We start from the raw sequence: 15,082 nt of genomic DNA, 5'->3' as shown, positions 1-15,082 counted from the left end.
CAACAACGATCTGAATACCGTGTTCATCACTTGCTGAAAACCTCATCATTTCGTGCTACAAAAATGATTTAGTTCTGGTCTCTTTCGAGACGGAATTGGTGACTCTGTCAAATCATCGTGGCGGGCCTCAAATCCTTACGATCACGAGGACATGTCTCGATCTGGATGCTTGTCGTTCGCACCGCGGTACCATATTACTGTCTCGCGTTCACAACGAGGAGTGACATGTGCATGGAGACTCAACAACTCCAAGCTTTGCACACGAGAGCCTTAGTGGGGTGTCAGCCATGCATAGACCAAAACAATAGCGTCTCAATAGTTCGAAAGCGTGCTCTCGATGGGGAAGCTGTGGCCGAGATGCAATCATAAGATACATGCGAGCTGCATTGATAGCTGACAATGGCCTCAGGTCTGAGAGGGGCATGAGAGTTTTGTACCAGAGTGCCGAGATTTCGAACAAGTTCGGTCCAGGAAGACTCTCTCGCGATTTTCCACTGATGTCAGCCGCTCGCAGTGATGTTTATATCCACGTGGCTGAGTTCTTTATTGGATACCGTACATTAAACATGCTCGCTTCCATAATGCGGTGTCAAGTGCCGGCTGATGAAGGAACTCGACGCATGGAACCCTAGTTCAGCTACGCCAGGGACATTTCCGGTACCTGTACTAACTTCTGCTTTACTAACTTCTGCTTTATCGGGTAGGTTGCAGCTCTCCAGACTTGAGCAAGTTTTGGAAAAAGGTACGTAGATCAGGGTGGGATGAGAGCTTCGAATCAAAGCGTTGGGGCATGCGCTTTGGATCTCTGGTGAGTATATAGCCTGATACAATACTGCTGTGTCAGGAGTTTTGTTACCTACCCTCTCGTGTCATGAAGTTGTTGGCCTTGTGGATATTCGCATGTGCAGCTTGCTCATTAGCAGCGACCATTCCTTCATGTGGGGTATGGATTGGTCCAGATTTAACTACATTGATTGGTCACTGACAACATCTCAGAGTAGCTGTGTTGCTCGAGCAATTGAGAAAACGAACTGCGCGGCCAATGACAGCAAGTGCATATGCAAGTCAGAACATTACCTAGGTTATCTAGAGTACTGCTCCACGAAAAAATGCAGTTCAGCAGATAAAGACGGTATGTTGATGTTCATGAATCCCAGGCACACACTACAACCAGTACTGATGCGGCGAAGACGCCATCAAGGCTGCCACCAGTGTGTGCAGCATTGTTCTCCAGGATATCAATGAAGATGATTCGGCATTCAAAGTCCAAAAGCGTTCTGGCGACCACCGTGATAGAGGTCATTCCCAGCATCACTCATCTCCTGCACCAGCCCCTGTGTCGCCTGGCAACTCACCGCAAGGGCCGCAGAAGGCTGCAAACAACCCACCAAACGGACCTGCAAGAGGTCCACCAAATCACCCTCTCCCCCCTGCTCCTGTTCCTGCTCATCACCCGCCTGGTCCTCCTGGTCCACCAGGCCCGCCGGGTCCCCCACCCATCACATGGTTTACGCCAACACCAGTTCACACAGTGGTCCCCTGAGTTTCTATGGTGAAGTCCTGCTGATAGCCGCTTGATCTCAATCAATGCGTTTGAGAAGACCGTTGTCATCCATGCATTCAATTTCACAAATCAATTCTTATATCTTATGATGTTTCTTGTTCTTCTTTCATGTTCAGATTCGGGTATAGGGTTATGCGCGTCTTGGAATAGTTGGCTTGATTTCTTGCTTGTGTAAGAATCTTTGAATGTTAATATCTTGATTTGCGATCAATCATTCTTGGGTCCACTTCTTGAGGAGCTTCTCTCCGTGACCAAGGAACATCAGTAAGAGAGACTTAAGCAGAGTAAAGCCGCCTAATGAAATCTGAGTCATGTTCATTGCCATCTCTGTGCGTTCATTCTTATGGGCCTTAGGGGCGTGCATGCCTCATGAAATCGTTCGCGAAAGATGCTTACACCACAGAGCCTGCCGTCAACCGTCTTTGAGAGCATTTAGCACGAGGATGGCATGTTTACCAGGAATATCATTGTGTTTCCTAGGTTATCCGATATGAAGATGAGCGCATCAATTCTGTATCGGTGGTGACCATGACGCAACATCATGAGCCTGCAGAATTCTTCGGTTCTTCCCAAGTGCGTCCAAGATTGTTGAGAAAGGTTATAATGGATGCAGGTGAGATGACTCGCCAGGATGTATGCAGGTTTTTTTCTCCCATGACAAGAAAGGAAACTAGGCTGGCAAAGATAAGGAGCTGACGGGTGAGTTTGTGAGACATCCGGAGCAGAAGGACATAGGCTTCGCTAGCTTCAAGAAGTACAGGTACATGCGACATCGTTCCTTTCCAAAAGAACCCTCTTGCCGGCCGGCAGGCGTGCTTCAAATTTTGACAGATTCAGCTACCCGAGGTGTACAGAAGGAGAGCGGCAGCGATGCGGGGTACGGCTCGATTATGTACGAGTAGGTGGAGGAAAGCCAACCGTTCTGATCATGACTTGCGACGCTCACGTGCAGCTGATAATATTCGCCAATCTGGCGGAGAGTAGTATGCTGCTTTCTATAGTGGCCTCATATTATTGAATTGTTTGCAGGCTGCTGTTCTCGAAAGGATCCTTGTCAATACACAGTGTGGTAACCATCACCAGCTACTGTGGCCATACCTAGAGCTTGTGCGAGGCACAAATGGGGTCTCATGACAACACTACTCTTTTTGCTTGCTCTACCATTATGGCATATGGATTCAGGCCTTGTCACGCCAGCTATGCTCGAGTCGACCCAAGACACTTCACCACTGAACGGCGACACTCGTCCTATCGATCAACGCCTTTCGCATGTTCCGGAGAATCTACGGTCATACTTACTTGACCTCGACAACATTGCTCCTCAAGAGATTCAGCCAGACCGTGATCTGCATGGTTTCTCATGTTTCAGCCGGCATCGGCAAGCTACAGATCTCAGTGTCACCGCCGCGTACGGCACTTGTCACTATAATGAACAAGAACTGTCTTCGTTCCCTCGAAGAGATGATCTCTTTTGAACCTGTCTGTCAGATCGACGCATAAAAATTCTTGCTGCGTCTACCACGTGCGCGATCGACGTCGTCGTAGCAGAGCCGTGGCCCGTCGGCCGAAAAGATGGCAATACCGCTACAACCTGCCGTTCAATCGGTTCTGACGGCTGCAGACACTATAATGCTGATGCAGACTGGGTCCGTGAACCTCTTCACGTCGAGGTCATTCAGCCCCTGAGGGACGCCTGGCAGCAGTTTGTCAAACACTCATTAATACCGTGGGAAGCCGTCAAACACGAATCCAATGGTCGTGGCATAGTCATCATCGGTGGGGGAACACCCAGTGTAAAGCGCATCAAAGTGGATGGGATAGAGGGAAGCAAGGTGATCTACTGCGGCCACACCTTTGGTCAGGCGTATCCTGATCATGAAGACGGTGATGGTGGCAGCGGGATTGCCTTTCTCCATGGCGGCGCCTTGAAGACGATGAGCGCGCCTCTCTTGAGTCGTTTACTCAAGTTGAATGGAGGCATCTTCACACACTTCAAGCGTGTATCTGCAACGAGTCTTGAAGATTGGACAAGAGTAGAGCGTGGTGTTGCCATCGAGCTCTGGAGCGCTGGATTCTACTACAACTTCACCCAAGATTACGATTCAAGCGATTTGATCATGTGACAATCTGCTACTCATCGCGCTTCTTTATGCTCTGGCCGACTTCCTTGCACAATCGCCCATAAGGCTCATCTATATACGTGTTAGCCCACTGGGCAATAACAAGCTTCACGCCAAAAGTGCTGATATCAACGACAGCTCGTCGCAGAGTTAAATGGTGTGAGCCCCAGTCCGTCACTTGCAATGAACTGTCGTACCACATGTGCGGTGACATGATAGTACTCTTCTCAACAACCGCTTCCAGCAATTTCAAACGAACACAGAGAGCGGCATATGAATGGCATAAAACATGAAGCTGGTACTGACGAGGTACTCGATGAGGGAGGGCGTTAGAGCATGCTGATTTGCGGCTCGTACATTACCGAACCTTCGAAGAATTCTAAGCTGTCATGACAACTAAAAATCCAACCAGTAACCAGTTTCAAGAGCTAAGTCCAGCATCGCGCAGACCCCATTGCTTCATCCACAACTCCATCCACTGACCATCGACAGGTTCAAGGCTTGCCAATGTCTCGCTCATCTCTTGAGCATTGATTGTTGAGAACTTTGGCTTCAAGCCATGCCTATTCTCCTCGAAAAAGTCAAGTAACTTGACAGCAGGGTTCGCCTCTGTATGCTCGCCATCAGCAGAGGCTTGCAAATCAGAGAGCCATTCTTCATAAGCAACAACTCGTAACTGCTTGTCAAGTGAGCTCTGTATATGCGGCAGGATATCTTCCCAATTGGCTTCGTGAGGGTTGACGAGATGTACAAATTGTGTTTTTCTTTCATCAGAAACCATTGGCGTGTCTCGGTCTGTTCTGTCGGGGTTCTCAAGCAAGATCTCTACGACCGCTTTTGCGAGGATGTCGACAGGAATCCAGTCCATGCGGCCCATTGATCCAAGGCTGGCAGGAAGTTCGCTTAGGTACATGGACGTCTTGATCAAGCTCGGGAACCACTCAGCGTCATTCCAACGACCTTGTTGATGTTTTACTGGTCCAGTGATCTGTCCGACACGGCAGATCGTGGATGGCACATGGTACTTCTTGCTTGCGGAGTCAAGAAGCATCTCAGACACTTGCTTTGACTGGGCATATCCCATACCTTCCGAGAATGACAGATTCTCGAGCATCTTCTCAGGCACGCACTCTTCGGTCTTATCAGACCACCGGTTAGCTGCTCCAACGCTAGAGATGAACTGAATCTGTGGTTGGTGCGCACATTCCATCGAGAAGGCAATCAAGTTCCTACATCCCCAGATCTGGTCTTCAAATGCTGTGACGGGTAGGTTGAAGTTTACAGACCAGGCATTGTGGATTATATGTGTAGCTCGCTCGCTCAGGCTTCTGTATGTATCTTCTGACAGTCCAAAACAGGGCTTGTCAAGATCTACCTGCTCAAATTCGGCTCGTGTAAAGTCGATGTTGAGGCCCTTTTCAGCATTGATCCTCTTTTGCTTTTCGCTGTCAGAGCCTGCTCGGTTGAGACAGGTCACCGTGATGTTTGGATCCTTGAGAAGCACATCCAAGACGTAGCTGCCCAATCCGCCAGTTGAGCCTGTCAGTAAGACGTGCGTCGCTCGTGACGGGGCAGACGTTCCACTGGATGAAGTGCCAACGCTCTCAAGAGAATCCAGACACTCGTTGAGAATCCTTTTCATCTCGGCTCCCGCATGCTTTGAACTCTGGTTTTGCACGCCTTCTCCATTTTTGTACTTTGTAAGTGCTTGAGCGATCTTGTCGATGGTCGGGTTGTTGTATATCATCGTCTTCAACGCTGAGCTGCTTGTTCCATTGTTCAGACTCGACTGAAAGGCTTTGGAAAGTCTGAGAGTCTGCAACGAGTCAAGGCCATGAGTGAAGAGACTTTCGTCCTGTTTGATCTGCTCAGCATTGCGCAACCCTACTGCGGACAAGGTTTTGGCAATGCCGACACAAAGAGCATTCATATTGTCAAAGTCTAGATCGTGTGCAAGTGGACTTGACTCTGCATCTTCATATACCTTTTCGATTTCTTCTTCGAGTTTTTGAGCTGTTGGTCTTCTCTGCACAGTGCCCTTAGTACTTCTCAAGAAGGCTTCGGGATTTTCCAAAATCTTGGTGTGGGCTTGATCAACTTTTGCATGGCCAGGCAGAACTTCGTTAGCTTTCGAGACAAGTTCCCAGATAGAGTCTTTTCTCTGCTTCTCGTCAAGCTCGGCGAGTTTCGGTGTGGGCTCGATCAAGACCGCCGGCTGTTCTTTGGAAGCACCGACTATGATTGCCGCCTTGACTTCAGGATGGGATGAGATAATCTGCTCAGCTTCGATTGGGTTGAACTTTTCACCATTGGCCAATACCACAATGTCGTCTGCTCGACCTTGATACAGCCACAGACCTTGCTTCGTTGGATGCGGTGAGTAAAGATCCTTCATAGGGTACTCCTGGAGCTCTGGGAATGTCCTGAATGGTGCAAAGTAGAGTCCATCCTCGGGCTGCCGGATGAAGACCAGCTCATACAGATTGCCAGAATGTTGGCGAAATTCGAGACCAAGTGCAGGGTGAAATTCATGGTATTGCCAGTCTTCGGAGTCTGCTGGAGTGAGCTCAGGTAGATTGTTAGTCTCGGTAGATCCAAGGAGATTGTAGACGTTGGTGTATTTGGATAGAGTATTGCCTGACTTGGCAGACAAAGGACCACCTCCGAATGAAACACTAGACCAAGAAGATAATCTTTCTAGTGCTGCTTTTGATTCAGCCACCTCTTCAAGGATGATCGGTGGCATTACGGCAGCCTCCGTCAGATTTTTTTCAAGTATGAGCTGTGCTATTTCAAGTGTCGGGATCTTGTCCGGAGGGCCGAAGATAAGTTTTGTTCCTTGGAATATGGAAAAGCCGAAGAAGTCAATGCCGGCAGCCTTGTTTTTGTCAGTATACAGTATGAATCGAATCCTATTCATCTTACATGGAATGGCGGCAGAGCTGTGTACATTTTGATGCCTCTATAATGCCGTGAGGTGACGTATCTGCCAAAGACAGGCGGTAGTAGCTGCTGAGCGTCCTTGGATGCCATCAGACCATGCGTGATTGTTACCGGCTTGGGTAGGCCTGTCGACCCTGAAGTATGCAGAAGCAGAAAAGGTTCCCCAACAACTTCTGAGTATATCTTGTTATATGGGTATGGAGCGACCTCAGTGACATCGAGAAGGTCTTCAAGGGATGGAATATCCAGGAATCGAACAGACGTGTTCTCGAGGATGCTGTTGACGAGAGAATTTCGAACTCCAATGAGAGTATGACATTGTGTCTTTTCTAAAAGCGATACGTGGGCGGCAATTTGATTCCGGGGTGATGAGAAAAGTGCCTTGATAGTTGTAAGCTTGCAAGCTCATCCGACAGGATGCCAAACTTACCTTGAACCCAGCCTTACAGGCCGCAACAGAAAACACGAAATAGCGGATGTCTGAGGGGCCGACATAACACAGAGTCTCTAGACGCTCTTCACGTCCCAGTCTCTCTGTCAACCACCATGCTAATCGGTTGATGGAGTTTGAAAGGGTTTTCCATGTGATGTTTATCAAGTCGCCTTGGGCAAGTGCTTCCAAAGTTGAAGGATACGCTGCCCATATTTCATCCGGATGGCATCTAGCCCACTCATCAATAACATTTGGCACAAGCCTCTGTCCAATAGACATGATCGAGAAAAAGTGGTAAGAGATCCTTAGCTAGGCGAAGGGATATAGGCAACATCGATATAGGATATCGCTGAGTTTTTCGACCGAGTCGAGCATATATACGTAGAGCCCATGATCGAACGAAGATCTCATTCTTGACACGAGCTAACTGCCGATATCGACGAAAATAAGTGCCTATCTTGACTGATATTACATTTTTCTTTTGTCTGTCGTATGGTGTTGAGCTCTCACGATTTACGGAGTCGAATGCAATGGCTTGAAAGAAGTATAGGAGTTTCAACAAACATGTGAAGACCTAAGAAGTATGAAACTTTGTCGATCTGTGTGGGTCTTTGTCACGACTCGATATCTCATTGGGTTCAACGATGACGGGTATCTCGGTATTTCCAATCAAGAGCTTCCAGATCATTGGAGTACAAGAGTCACTCCTGTTTACGTCTGTGTGATATCGCAGCCACTAGAATTGTGGTGCATTATGTATTTGTGTGATCATTGATGTTGAGGTGTCTGTAAAAGAGTTGACGTACGAAGAAGGTTGTGTTGTTGAAGACAAGGTCAGCTCTAGCGAGCCCTGATTCTGTGCACGTGCCAGAAGCAGCCACGGGCGGGCCGAGACGATCTGTAGATCATGCATGTACCTGTTTGGGAAAACGCAGATCTACCAACCAACCATCGAGTCATAACCCAGATCTAAAGCTTGTTCTTCCAAAGTCACACCGAGCCTCAACCTCAACAATCTCTGTTCTTCGTCTTTCTTTCGCACAACCTGAGCAAAGTGTCGAGGGTTGCTGCTACTCCAACACTGGAAAAAGCATGAAGCTGGTCGATCATGCGGCTACCTTGCGGTGGTGGGCAGACTGGGACATGCAAGTTACTTTGTTTTCGTCACACCCAAGGTCTTGGTTCTTCAAGTGACACCCTGCACCTGTAAGGCGCAAGTACATAAGCTCAAAAAGAATTCTGCAAGGCTAAGGTCACGACAACCGCATTCCAAGCCTCAACCTATCAAGTACATCCAGAGCTTGCACACACGCAGTACACTGTACGCCGGGGCAGCGAGTCTTGAGGACGATATTTACACGTACGTCGATGGCATCTTCAAGAGATCTGACGTATCTCATCTTTGAAGGGTTTGGCGTACCTTATCTCAAAAGGGTCCACGCACAGATCCGAACTTCGGTGATGCACGGTCGGTCCATCGGAAGAACGGTGCTACCTTGATCGAACAAGCAAGTGCTTCAACAAGGCATAAGTGGTGATCATGGACGATCTTTTACACCGTCTGCAAACTTGAATGATCTCTAGTTGTTCCCACTACCTTGTGTCAGAGCGGGGTCATAGCTCTTGATGATTCAGTTCTTAGCCATATCTGACCTCAAGGTATCATTGGGGTTCCTTTTTTCTCCTTTCTGTACTCAGTTCTCCTTTCTCTTTCTCTGATTCCAGTTGTTCCGTACTCAACTTCGACAAAGATGTCGTCGACCGACAGCATGAAGTCCCATCCCCAATCCCCAGAAGGGGACATCGAAAAGAAACTCTCGCACGACCCAAACACTCCTCCCACCGACCATGCACCACTACCCTTCTCGGCCATCCACGAAATCTTCTTCATCTTCATCATCTGCTTGTCACAATTCCTCGCTCTCGCCGGTCTGGCTCAATCAATAGCACCTCTACACATAATCGGTGACAGCTTTGGTATCAGCAACCCAGGAGAACTGTCTTGGTACCCTGCTGCCTTCTCTTTGACAGTTGGAACCTTTATCTTACCAGCAGGAAGACTGGGAGATATGTATGGACACAAGAAACTCTACATTATCGGTTTGGGCTGGTATGCACTGTGGAGCATGGTAGCTGGTTTGTCTGTTTACTCAGGCGACATTCTGTTCTCTGTCGCTCGTGTATTTCAAGGTATAGGCCCTGCGATTATGGTGCCTAATGCTCTTGCTATTGTGGGAAGGACATATCCGCCGTGTGACAAGAAGAATCTCATCTTTGCTTTGTTTGGAGCTGCCGCACCTACGGGCTGGGTGGTTGGTGCTGTGTTCTCGTCCATCTTTGCTCAATTGGCTTGGTGGCCTTGGGCTTTCTGGGCACTGGCCATTGCTTGTGTCGTTGCAGCTATTGCCGCCCAATTCATCATTCCCACCGACGAACTCGACCATGATGGTGCTGTCAAGTTCGATTTTCTTGGTTGTGTTACAGGAGTCACAGGATTGGTTCTCTTCAACTTTGCTTGGAATCAGGCTGCTGTGGTGGGATGGGCTACCGTCTACAACTACGTTTTGTTGATTGTTGGAATCTTGTTCCTTGTAGTTTTCGTCTGGGTGGAGATGAAGGTGGCTGATCAACCACTTGTGCCACTGAAAGCTTTGAGAAAAGAATCTATTCTCGCTCTTGCTGTCATCGCAGCTGGATGGGGCTCTTTCGGCGTCTGGGTGTAAGTAATCACCTCCTTACCATTGTATCCAGCTCCTTACTGACCTTCTCTACAGCTACTACCTCTGGAACTTCATCGAAGTAGTCAGAAACTACTCCGCCCTCGCTGCCTGCGCCCAAAACGCTCCCGTCGCTGTATCCGGCCTCCTCGCCTCCGTGGCAACAGGAATCCTCCTCTCCAAAACCAAAGTCAGCAATGTGCTCCTAATCGCCACCCTCTGTTTCCTCATCGGCCAAATCCTCATCGCCACCGCACCAGTGCAACAAACCTACTGGGCACAAACCTTTGTTTCTATAATCATCATGCCTTGGGGAATGGACATGAGTTTTCCTAGCGGCACAATTATCTTGAGCAATACGACGGCTAAAGAACATCAAGGTGTAGCTGCGAGTTTGGTGAATACGGTTGTGAATTATAGTATTTCCATTGCGTTGGGAATAGCAGGAACGGTGGATAGAAATGTTAATCAAGGTGGGAAGAATGTTTTGAAGGGGTATAGGGGTGCGTGGTATTTTGGGATTGGACTTGATGGAGTGGCTGTTCTTATTGCCTTATACTTTGTATGGAGGATGAGGGGTTGATAGCAAAAGCTTTCAAGTCTCGAGCATGAACCCAACGCCATTTTGCGTGTTTCTTTGTCTACTTTCCAGAAGTTTCTCACGGTTGAGACCTACTTGATTCAGCGGACAAATCATGAGCTCGTACACTCACGAGGCTTGTAAAGCACAGAACAATATTCCCGCTCTTCAGAAAAGGATTGTAGATTTCGTTGTTATACCACGACAATCTTTGACGTACAGGGAAGACAATAGCCAGTCGAGCCGAGAAATCTCTCGGCTCATGTAGTTGTACCATGTGGCTGGAACCCGAGAATCCACTAATCTAGGTACTATACTAAAACTAAGTTTTCTGAGACAAAAACATGTTCCAGAATCTATCAAGTATAAAAATAGTTTTGAATCACTCTTGCATATGTGAGGACTTCTCGGGAGAATTCGGATGTGTTTGGTGTCTAAAATTCATAAAATTCATTCTCTCTGTTTTTTTTTTGGTACAAAATGACAAGTCGAGTATCGTAGATCGACTAAATCGTGAGAGACGTTCTCATAGCATATCTTCCCGTGCTTTCTATTCGATCATCCTTACGAAGAAGCAGCAGAGCCAGTGTACTGCGAACAGCAAGAAGCAACCTTGTTCACACCGCTGGCATCAAGAACTCCATTGCGGGCGCAAGTGTACTTGGCCTGCAAACAAGCATCCTGAGCCTGGGCAGACTGACCAGCCGCACAAGCGCCAGCAGCAGCACTCAATTCGTTGGTGCAGTAAGCAGCATTCTGCTTGCATTGGGGGTCAACATTGTCGGCTGCAGTGCTGAGACCATAGAGCACGTTGCTGACGCCGTTGGTGACGGAACCAACGATACCACCAGTGACGCTGTTGATGATGCTTTCGACGTCGGAGGGAAGGTCGGCCTGGGAGAGGATGTCGCTGGCCGCAGCGAGAACATTCTCAACGTTGCCGCCCACATCTTGAAGGTACAATTAGCAAGATGTCAAAAATCGTATGTGCGGTTTACGTACTGCCAGACTGGTAGTCGAGGAAGCCGGCGAGGGGCTGGAGGAGACCGCCACAGACGAGGTCTGATGAGTCTGAGCTTGAACGTCTCTCGGCGGGTGAAGCCAAGGTCATGCCAGCGAGGGCAGCGGTAATGAGAGTGGTGAAGGAGACCATTTCGGAGTTGTGGATGGATGTAGATGTAGAGGATGAAGAATTGATGTGTAAAAGTCGAAGAGGACTTGTGTGTGTATGAAGATGAGAAAAGTGTTGTTGATGAGTGATAGTAGACGAGGTCTGCAACCTCTTTATATACCTTTGAGTGTTGCTACTCAAGCAGCAATTTCTTTGATTGCCTTGCTGTTCTCCTCGCGGTTCACTGAATGGAGTTCATGTATGTGCTGTCATCAAGGTGGACTCTGCTAACGACAAAGATGCATAGATGAGCAGAAGATCTTGTCTGTTAAGAGGAAAGATGGTATGCGATCAACATCAGATCAACAAGGGAGTCTCTACAGCCAGCATCCAAAATGATCAATTCAGCCACAGAGTCAGAAGTGATAGACAGGAGGGCAGGAAAGCATTAGCCTTATTCGTCATTGCCATGACAGACTATTCAGGGTCCTTCTAGATTAGGTGAGCGCAATGTGGGTTTAAAGTTGGAGCAATGTCGATCATAGGGTTGTGCGGAGGACAGTCCTGCAGATCATCACCACGTGCTGGGATATACGCACATGCTGTCGCCAAACCTCAAACCCACGACTCACACAACCTTCTCGATACGAGCCGCACTGACACGGTAACATCAAATTCGTTCGAAGTATCATTACTGCATAGGAAGTACATTGCAAATCTTTACACATCGGAGAAGAATTTGACAAGATCTACAAGCAGCCAAGCACCAAGAGGAGCCAACTGAGTCTTGATAGAGACAAGCACACCCACCCAACACCACCAGAAGATCTTCCGGATATCCAAGCCTCCGAGACCCGTGCTGCGGAAGAGGTGTCGAAATGTGAACATAAGATCTTCGGTAACTTCTTCACTCGAGTCATTGGGGCTCTCACCACGAAAAGGTTGACATGCAAGTCATTGTCCTGACTTTCCAACCTTATGGGATAAGCTTAGTGATGCTTAGCCACCACCACCATCATCATGCACACTGGCGCTTCGACCTCGACGTTGGAATCAACCAACGGACGGACATGTCTAATCTTTAGTCCCGTTGCGGACCTTGCACAAGCATTCGGAACTCAAGTCACTAGAACAGCAGATAAAGTAATGCAAAATAATGTATTGATTCAATCTAGTTATGCGACTCAGTGGCCGAGGAGGTTTGATGTAAGTGGGAAGCAGCCAAGCTTTCTGTGTGGCTCTTCTTGGTTGTCAGATGCTGGCGATGTGGCTTGGAAGGACATCTCTGCTGGCCCTGGTTACAATGGGCTGTCAGCGGGGCGAAGGCAGTTCGCCATCTGATGTAGCTTCAGAAAGGTGCCTTAGAGACGCTGGAAGCCGCTTGGTTTGGCTCTGCAACTCGTCTCGACGCCTTTGCTTGGCTCTGGACGGCAGGGCTCGGCACGGCTCGCCATCTGCTCATCAACGCGGACGGTCTCGTTGGACGTGGTTCGGTTTGAGGTTCCGTACCATGGCGATGCCGGCCTGCGAAGATCGATGGTCCGGATCAGCCGTGTTTGGACTTGTCGAGATGCAGATCCTCGATCTGTCGCTGTGCCGGAGGTAGGATAAGTGACCATCAAGGTGCAAGGCGCCCAATTAATCATCCAACAACTTCTTGACGCGCTCGATTCTTGTCAAGGCATTTTCCACCATTTCCAGTCTCTTCTGGCCTAGTCTGTCTCTCTCCTCGAGCACTTTCAACCTCTCTTCCAGCTTTGCCTTTTCCTTTCTTTCCTTGGCGACCATTTCATTTGCCTGCTCGAACAGTGTGGCAGACAAGTCCTCCAACTCCGCTTCCAGGTCTTTGTGCTTCTTCTCTGCAGCAACACGACGAGAAGTCTCGGCAGCGAGGGCAGCTTGAAGTTCAGAGACTGTAGGGGAAGAAGGAGCAGCAGGTGCCATAGGAGAAGCTTTTGGAGGCGTCTTGGGAAGTGGTTTTGTGGCGTTTGTGAGAGACGATGTGCGCGTCAAGAAGCTGAACTTGCCAACAGAAGCAACAGAAGAGTTGCGACTGAGCGAAGTCGGGGGAGCAGGGTAAGGGTGTACAGAGATAAAATCAAGAGCCGAGTCGTTGCGAGGGTTCTGACTGGCTTTGAGATCTCGAATCTCTTCTTCGTAGTTGGCGATGCGGTCGGCTGTTGAGGTGGAAAGTCAGTCCAAGGAGAAGAGGTAGAAAGGTGGGAGGATGAGGTGAGATGTACATATGCATATGCATCGAGAGGTGTCACACAGGCAGGGATAACAGCCAAACTCACCAGCTTCAGCACCTTTGCGCGTCAGGCTTTCGACTTGGGCTTCGAGTGTCGCGACGCGGTTGTCGCTCTCTGCCGACAATTCATATCTCGTCGGTTCTGGCAGTTCAAAGGGAGGAAAAGGCGTCGTATCGGCCGCCGGGTTTGTTGATGTTGTGGTTCTTGGGATTGTTGTTGATGATGATCTCGCGGGTGCAGGCAGAGACGCTGGTGTTACATTCTTTGGTTTTCTTGGTGGGGAGCCAAGATTCATAGCCAGCTTGTCGCGTGTCAGCGTGTAGTTGAAGCCTCTCTCGCTTTCTAGAATCATTTTGAGACGTGTAAGTATCGCGAGACGTGTAGCTGTTGGAACGACGTGTTTTTGTACAAGATATGCTGTGCAAGAAGATGTGTGTAGTAGGAAAAGAGAAGGAGGATGCGAACCGAAAGGTACCAGGGGCAGAGAACAAGTTTGTGCCTGCCCGTTTCCTGTGGTTTCTTCCACCGAACCCCCTGCGCGGTTTTTCTCTCTGCCCGCGTGCGCTCTGCTCTCCTGGTTTCGAAAGACTGTTATAACGGCTGCTCAGGGGGTTTAACGGTCTGCGGTCATGTTTGCGGCAACAAAGGCGGTCAGCGTGCCGTTCCGTGTGGGGGTTGAGACTGTGACCCTGGTTATCTCCCTGGTAAATACCTTGATGTTTCTATTCTTGCCTTTTGCATGTCAACGACAATGACATCAAATATGCATGCTGCGTATGTGTCGAAGCCCGAGTTGGCTGATTGCTGTTTCATAGAACAACTAGTTGCAAGTCGCTCCACAGTATGATCACGTCAGTGACCCAAGGAATCGATCCTTCTGTTGGAAACACGCAAACTATGAATTCCTGCTTCTCTCAAGTGTGTTTTGAGTTATCAAGTGATCTAAAAGACAAAAAGTGAATACACTAAGCAATAGAAATGTATATACAGGATCGCAACCATATATAGACAAGAGATCGAAGAAGACCACAAGCCAGAAAAAACCAATGCCGTTGCTTTTGCCTTTGAAAATGTCGGAGTAGATCTCCGCTATGATAACTTTGCAAAAAAAGAAAAAGAGGGGGTATCTGAGAGAAGTAATCTAGCAAGTCCCAAAAAATGTAAGAACCCTAATCGCACCGCACCATATTCTCCGTGTGTATGCCGGACCTACAGATAGATCTTCGTGCATCCATAAACGCCGTAAAACTCCTCGTGAAGGCCGTAGGGACTTGTATGTCAAGTCGGTCTCGGCGTTCCATGCTCGTCGTCATCGTCTCGATCTTGTGCTGCTTCCTCGCCAGATGCTGATGTGTCCCTGGT

General features: G+C 48.6%; 6 protein-coding genes across 6 annotated transcripts; 3 read left to right on the top strand and 3 right to left on the bottom strand.

Moving 5' to 3' along the window:
• Positions 1 to 936: 936 nt before the first annotated feature.
• Positions 937 to 1,543, top strand: M437DRAFT_68202 (uncharacterized protein; the record flags this gene model as incomplete). Its single annotated transcript, XM_041025075.1, has 2 exons — positions 937 to 1,132; positions 1,191 to 1,543. The coding sequence occupies 2 exons, from the start codon at positions 937 to 939 to the stop codon at positions 1,541 to 1,543; spliced, it is 549 nt and encodes a 182-aa protein (XP_040877308.1).
• A 1,193-nt stretch (positions 1,544 to 2,736) lies between these two features.
• On the top strand, positions 2,737 to 3,687 carry M437DRAFT_86755 (uncharacterized protein; the record flags this gene model as incomplete). Its single annotated transcript, XM_041028519.1, has 2 exons — positions 2,737 to 2,972; positions 3,186 to 3,687. The coding sequence occupies 2 exons, from the start codon at positions 2,737 to 2,739 to the stop codon at positions 3,685 to 3,687; spliced, it is 738 nt and encodes a 245-aa protein (XP_040877307.1).
• Positions 3,688 to 4,105: 418 nt separating this feature from the next.
• Positions 4,106 to 7,339, bottom strand: M437DRAFT_54605 (acetyl-CoA synthetase-like protein; the record flags this gene model as incomplete). The annotated part of the gene is made up of 3 exons (XM_041022722.1): positions 4,106 to 6,562; positions 6,610 to 7,008; positions 7,058 to 7,339. 3 exons carry the CDS (start codon positions 7,337 to 7,339, stop codon positions 4,106 to 4,108), a joined length of 3,138 nt encoding a protein of 1,045 aa, XP_040877306.1.
• A 1,490-nt stretch (positions 7,340 to 8,829) lies between these two features.
• Positions 8,830 to 10,360, top strand: M437DRAFT_77371 (MFS general substrate transporter; the record flags this gene model as incomplete). Its single annotated transcript, XM_041026796.1, has 2 exons — positions 8,830 to 9,779; positions 9,835 to 10,360. The coding sequence occupies 2 exons, from the start codon at positions 8,830 to 8,832 to the stop codon at positions 10,358 to 10,360; spliced, it is 1,476 nt and encodes a 491-aa protein (XP_040877305.1).
• A 561-nt stretch (positions 10,361 to 10,921) lies between these two features.
• On the bottom strand, positions 10,922 to 11,510 carry M437DRAFT_77370 (uncharacterized protein; the record flags this gene model as incomplete). Its single annotated transcript, XM_041026795.1, has 2 exons — positions 10,922 to 11,307; positions 11,360 to 11,510. 2 exons carry the CDS (start codon positions 11,508 to 11,510, stop codon positions 10,922 to 10,924), a joined length of 537 nt encoding a protein of 178 aa, XP_040877304.1.
• A 1,596-nt stretch (positions 11,511 to 13,106) lies between these two features.
• On the bottom strand, positions 13,107 to 14,072 carry M437DRAFT_77369 (uncharacterized protein; the record flags this gene model as incomplete). The annotated part of the gene is made up of 2 exons (XM_041026794.1): positions 13,107 to 13,645; positions 13,766 to 14,072. 2 exons carry the CDS (start codon positions 14,070 to 14,072, stop codon positions 13,107 to 13,109), a joined length of 846 nt encoding a protein of 281 aa, XP_040877303.1.
• Between the last annotated feature and the right edge of the window lie 1,010 nt (positions 14,073 to 15,082).

This window comes from Aureobasidium melanogenum (genome assembly GCF_000721775.1).
Source record: "Aureobasidium melanogenum CBS 110374 unplaced genomic scaffold scaffold_20, whole genome shotgun sequence".
Taxonomy (NCBI): Eukaryota; Fungi; Ascomycota; class Dothideomycetes; order Dothideales; family Saccotheciaceae; genus Aureobasidium; species Aureobasidium melanogenum.
Note: the sequence above shows the minus strand (reverse complement) of the source record. Positions and strands in the feature narration are given on the sequence as shown.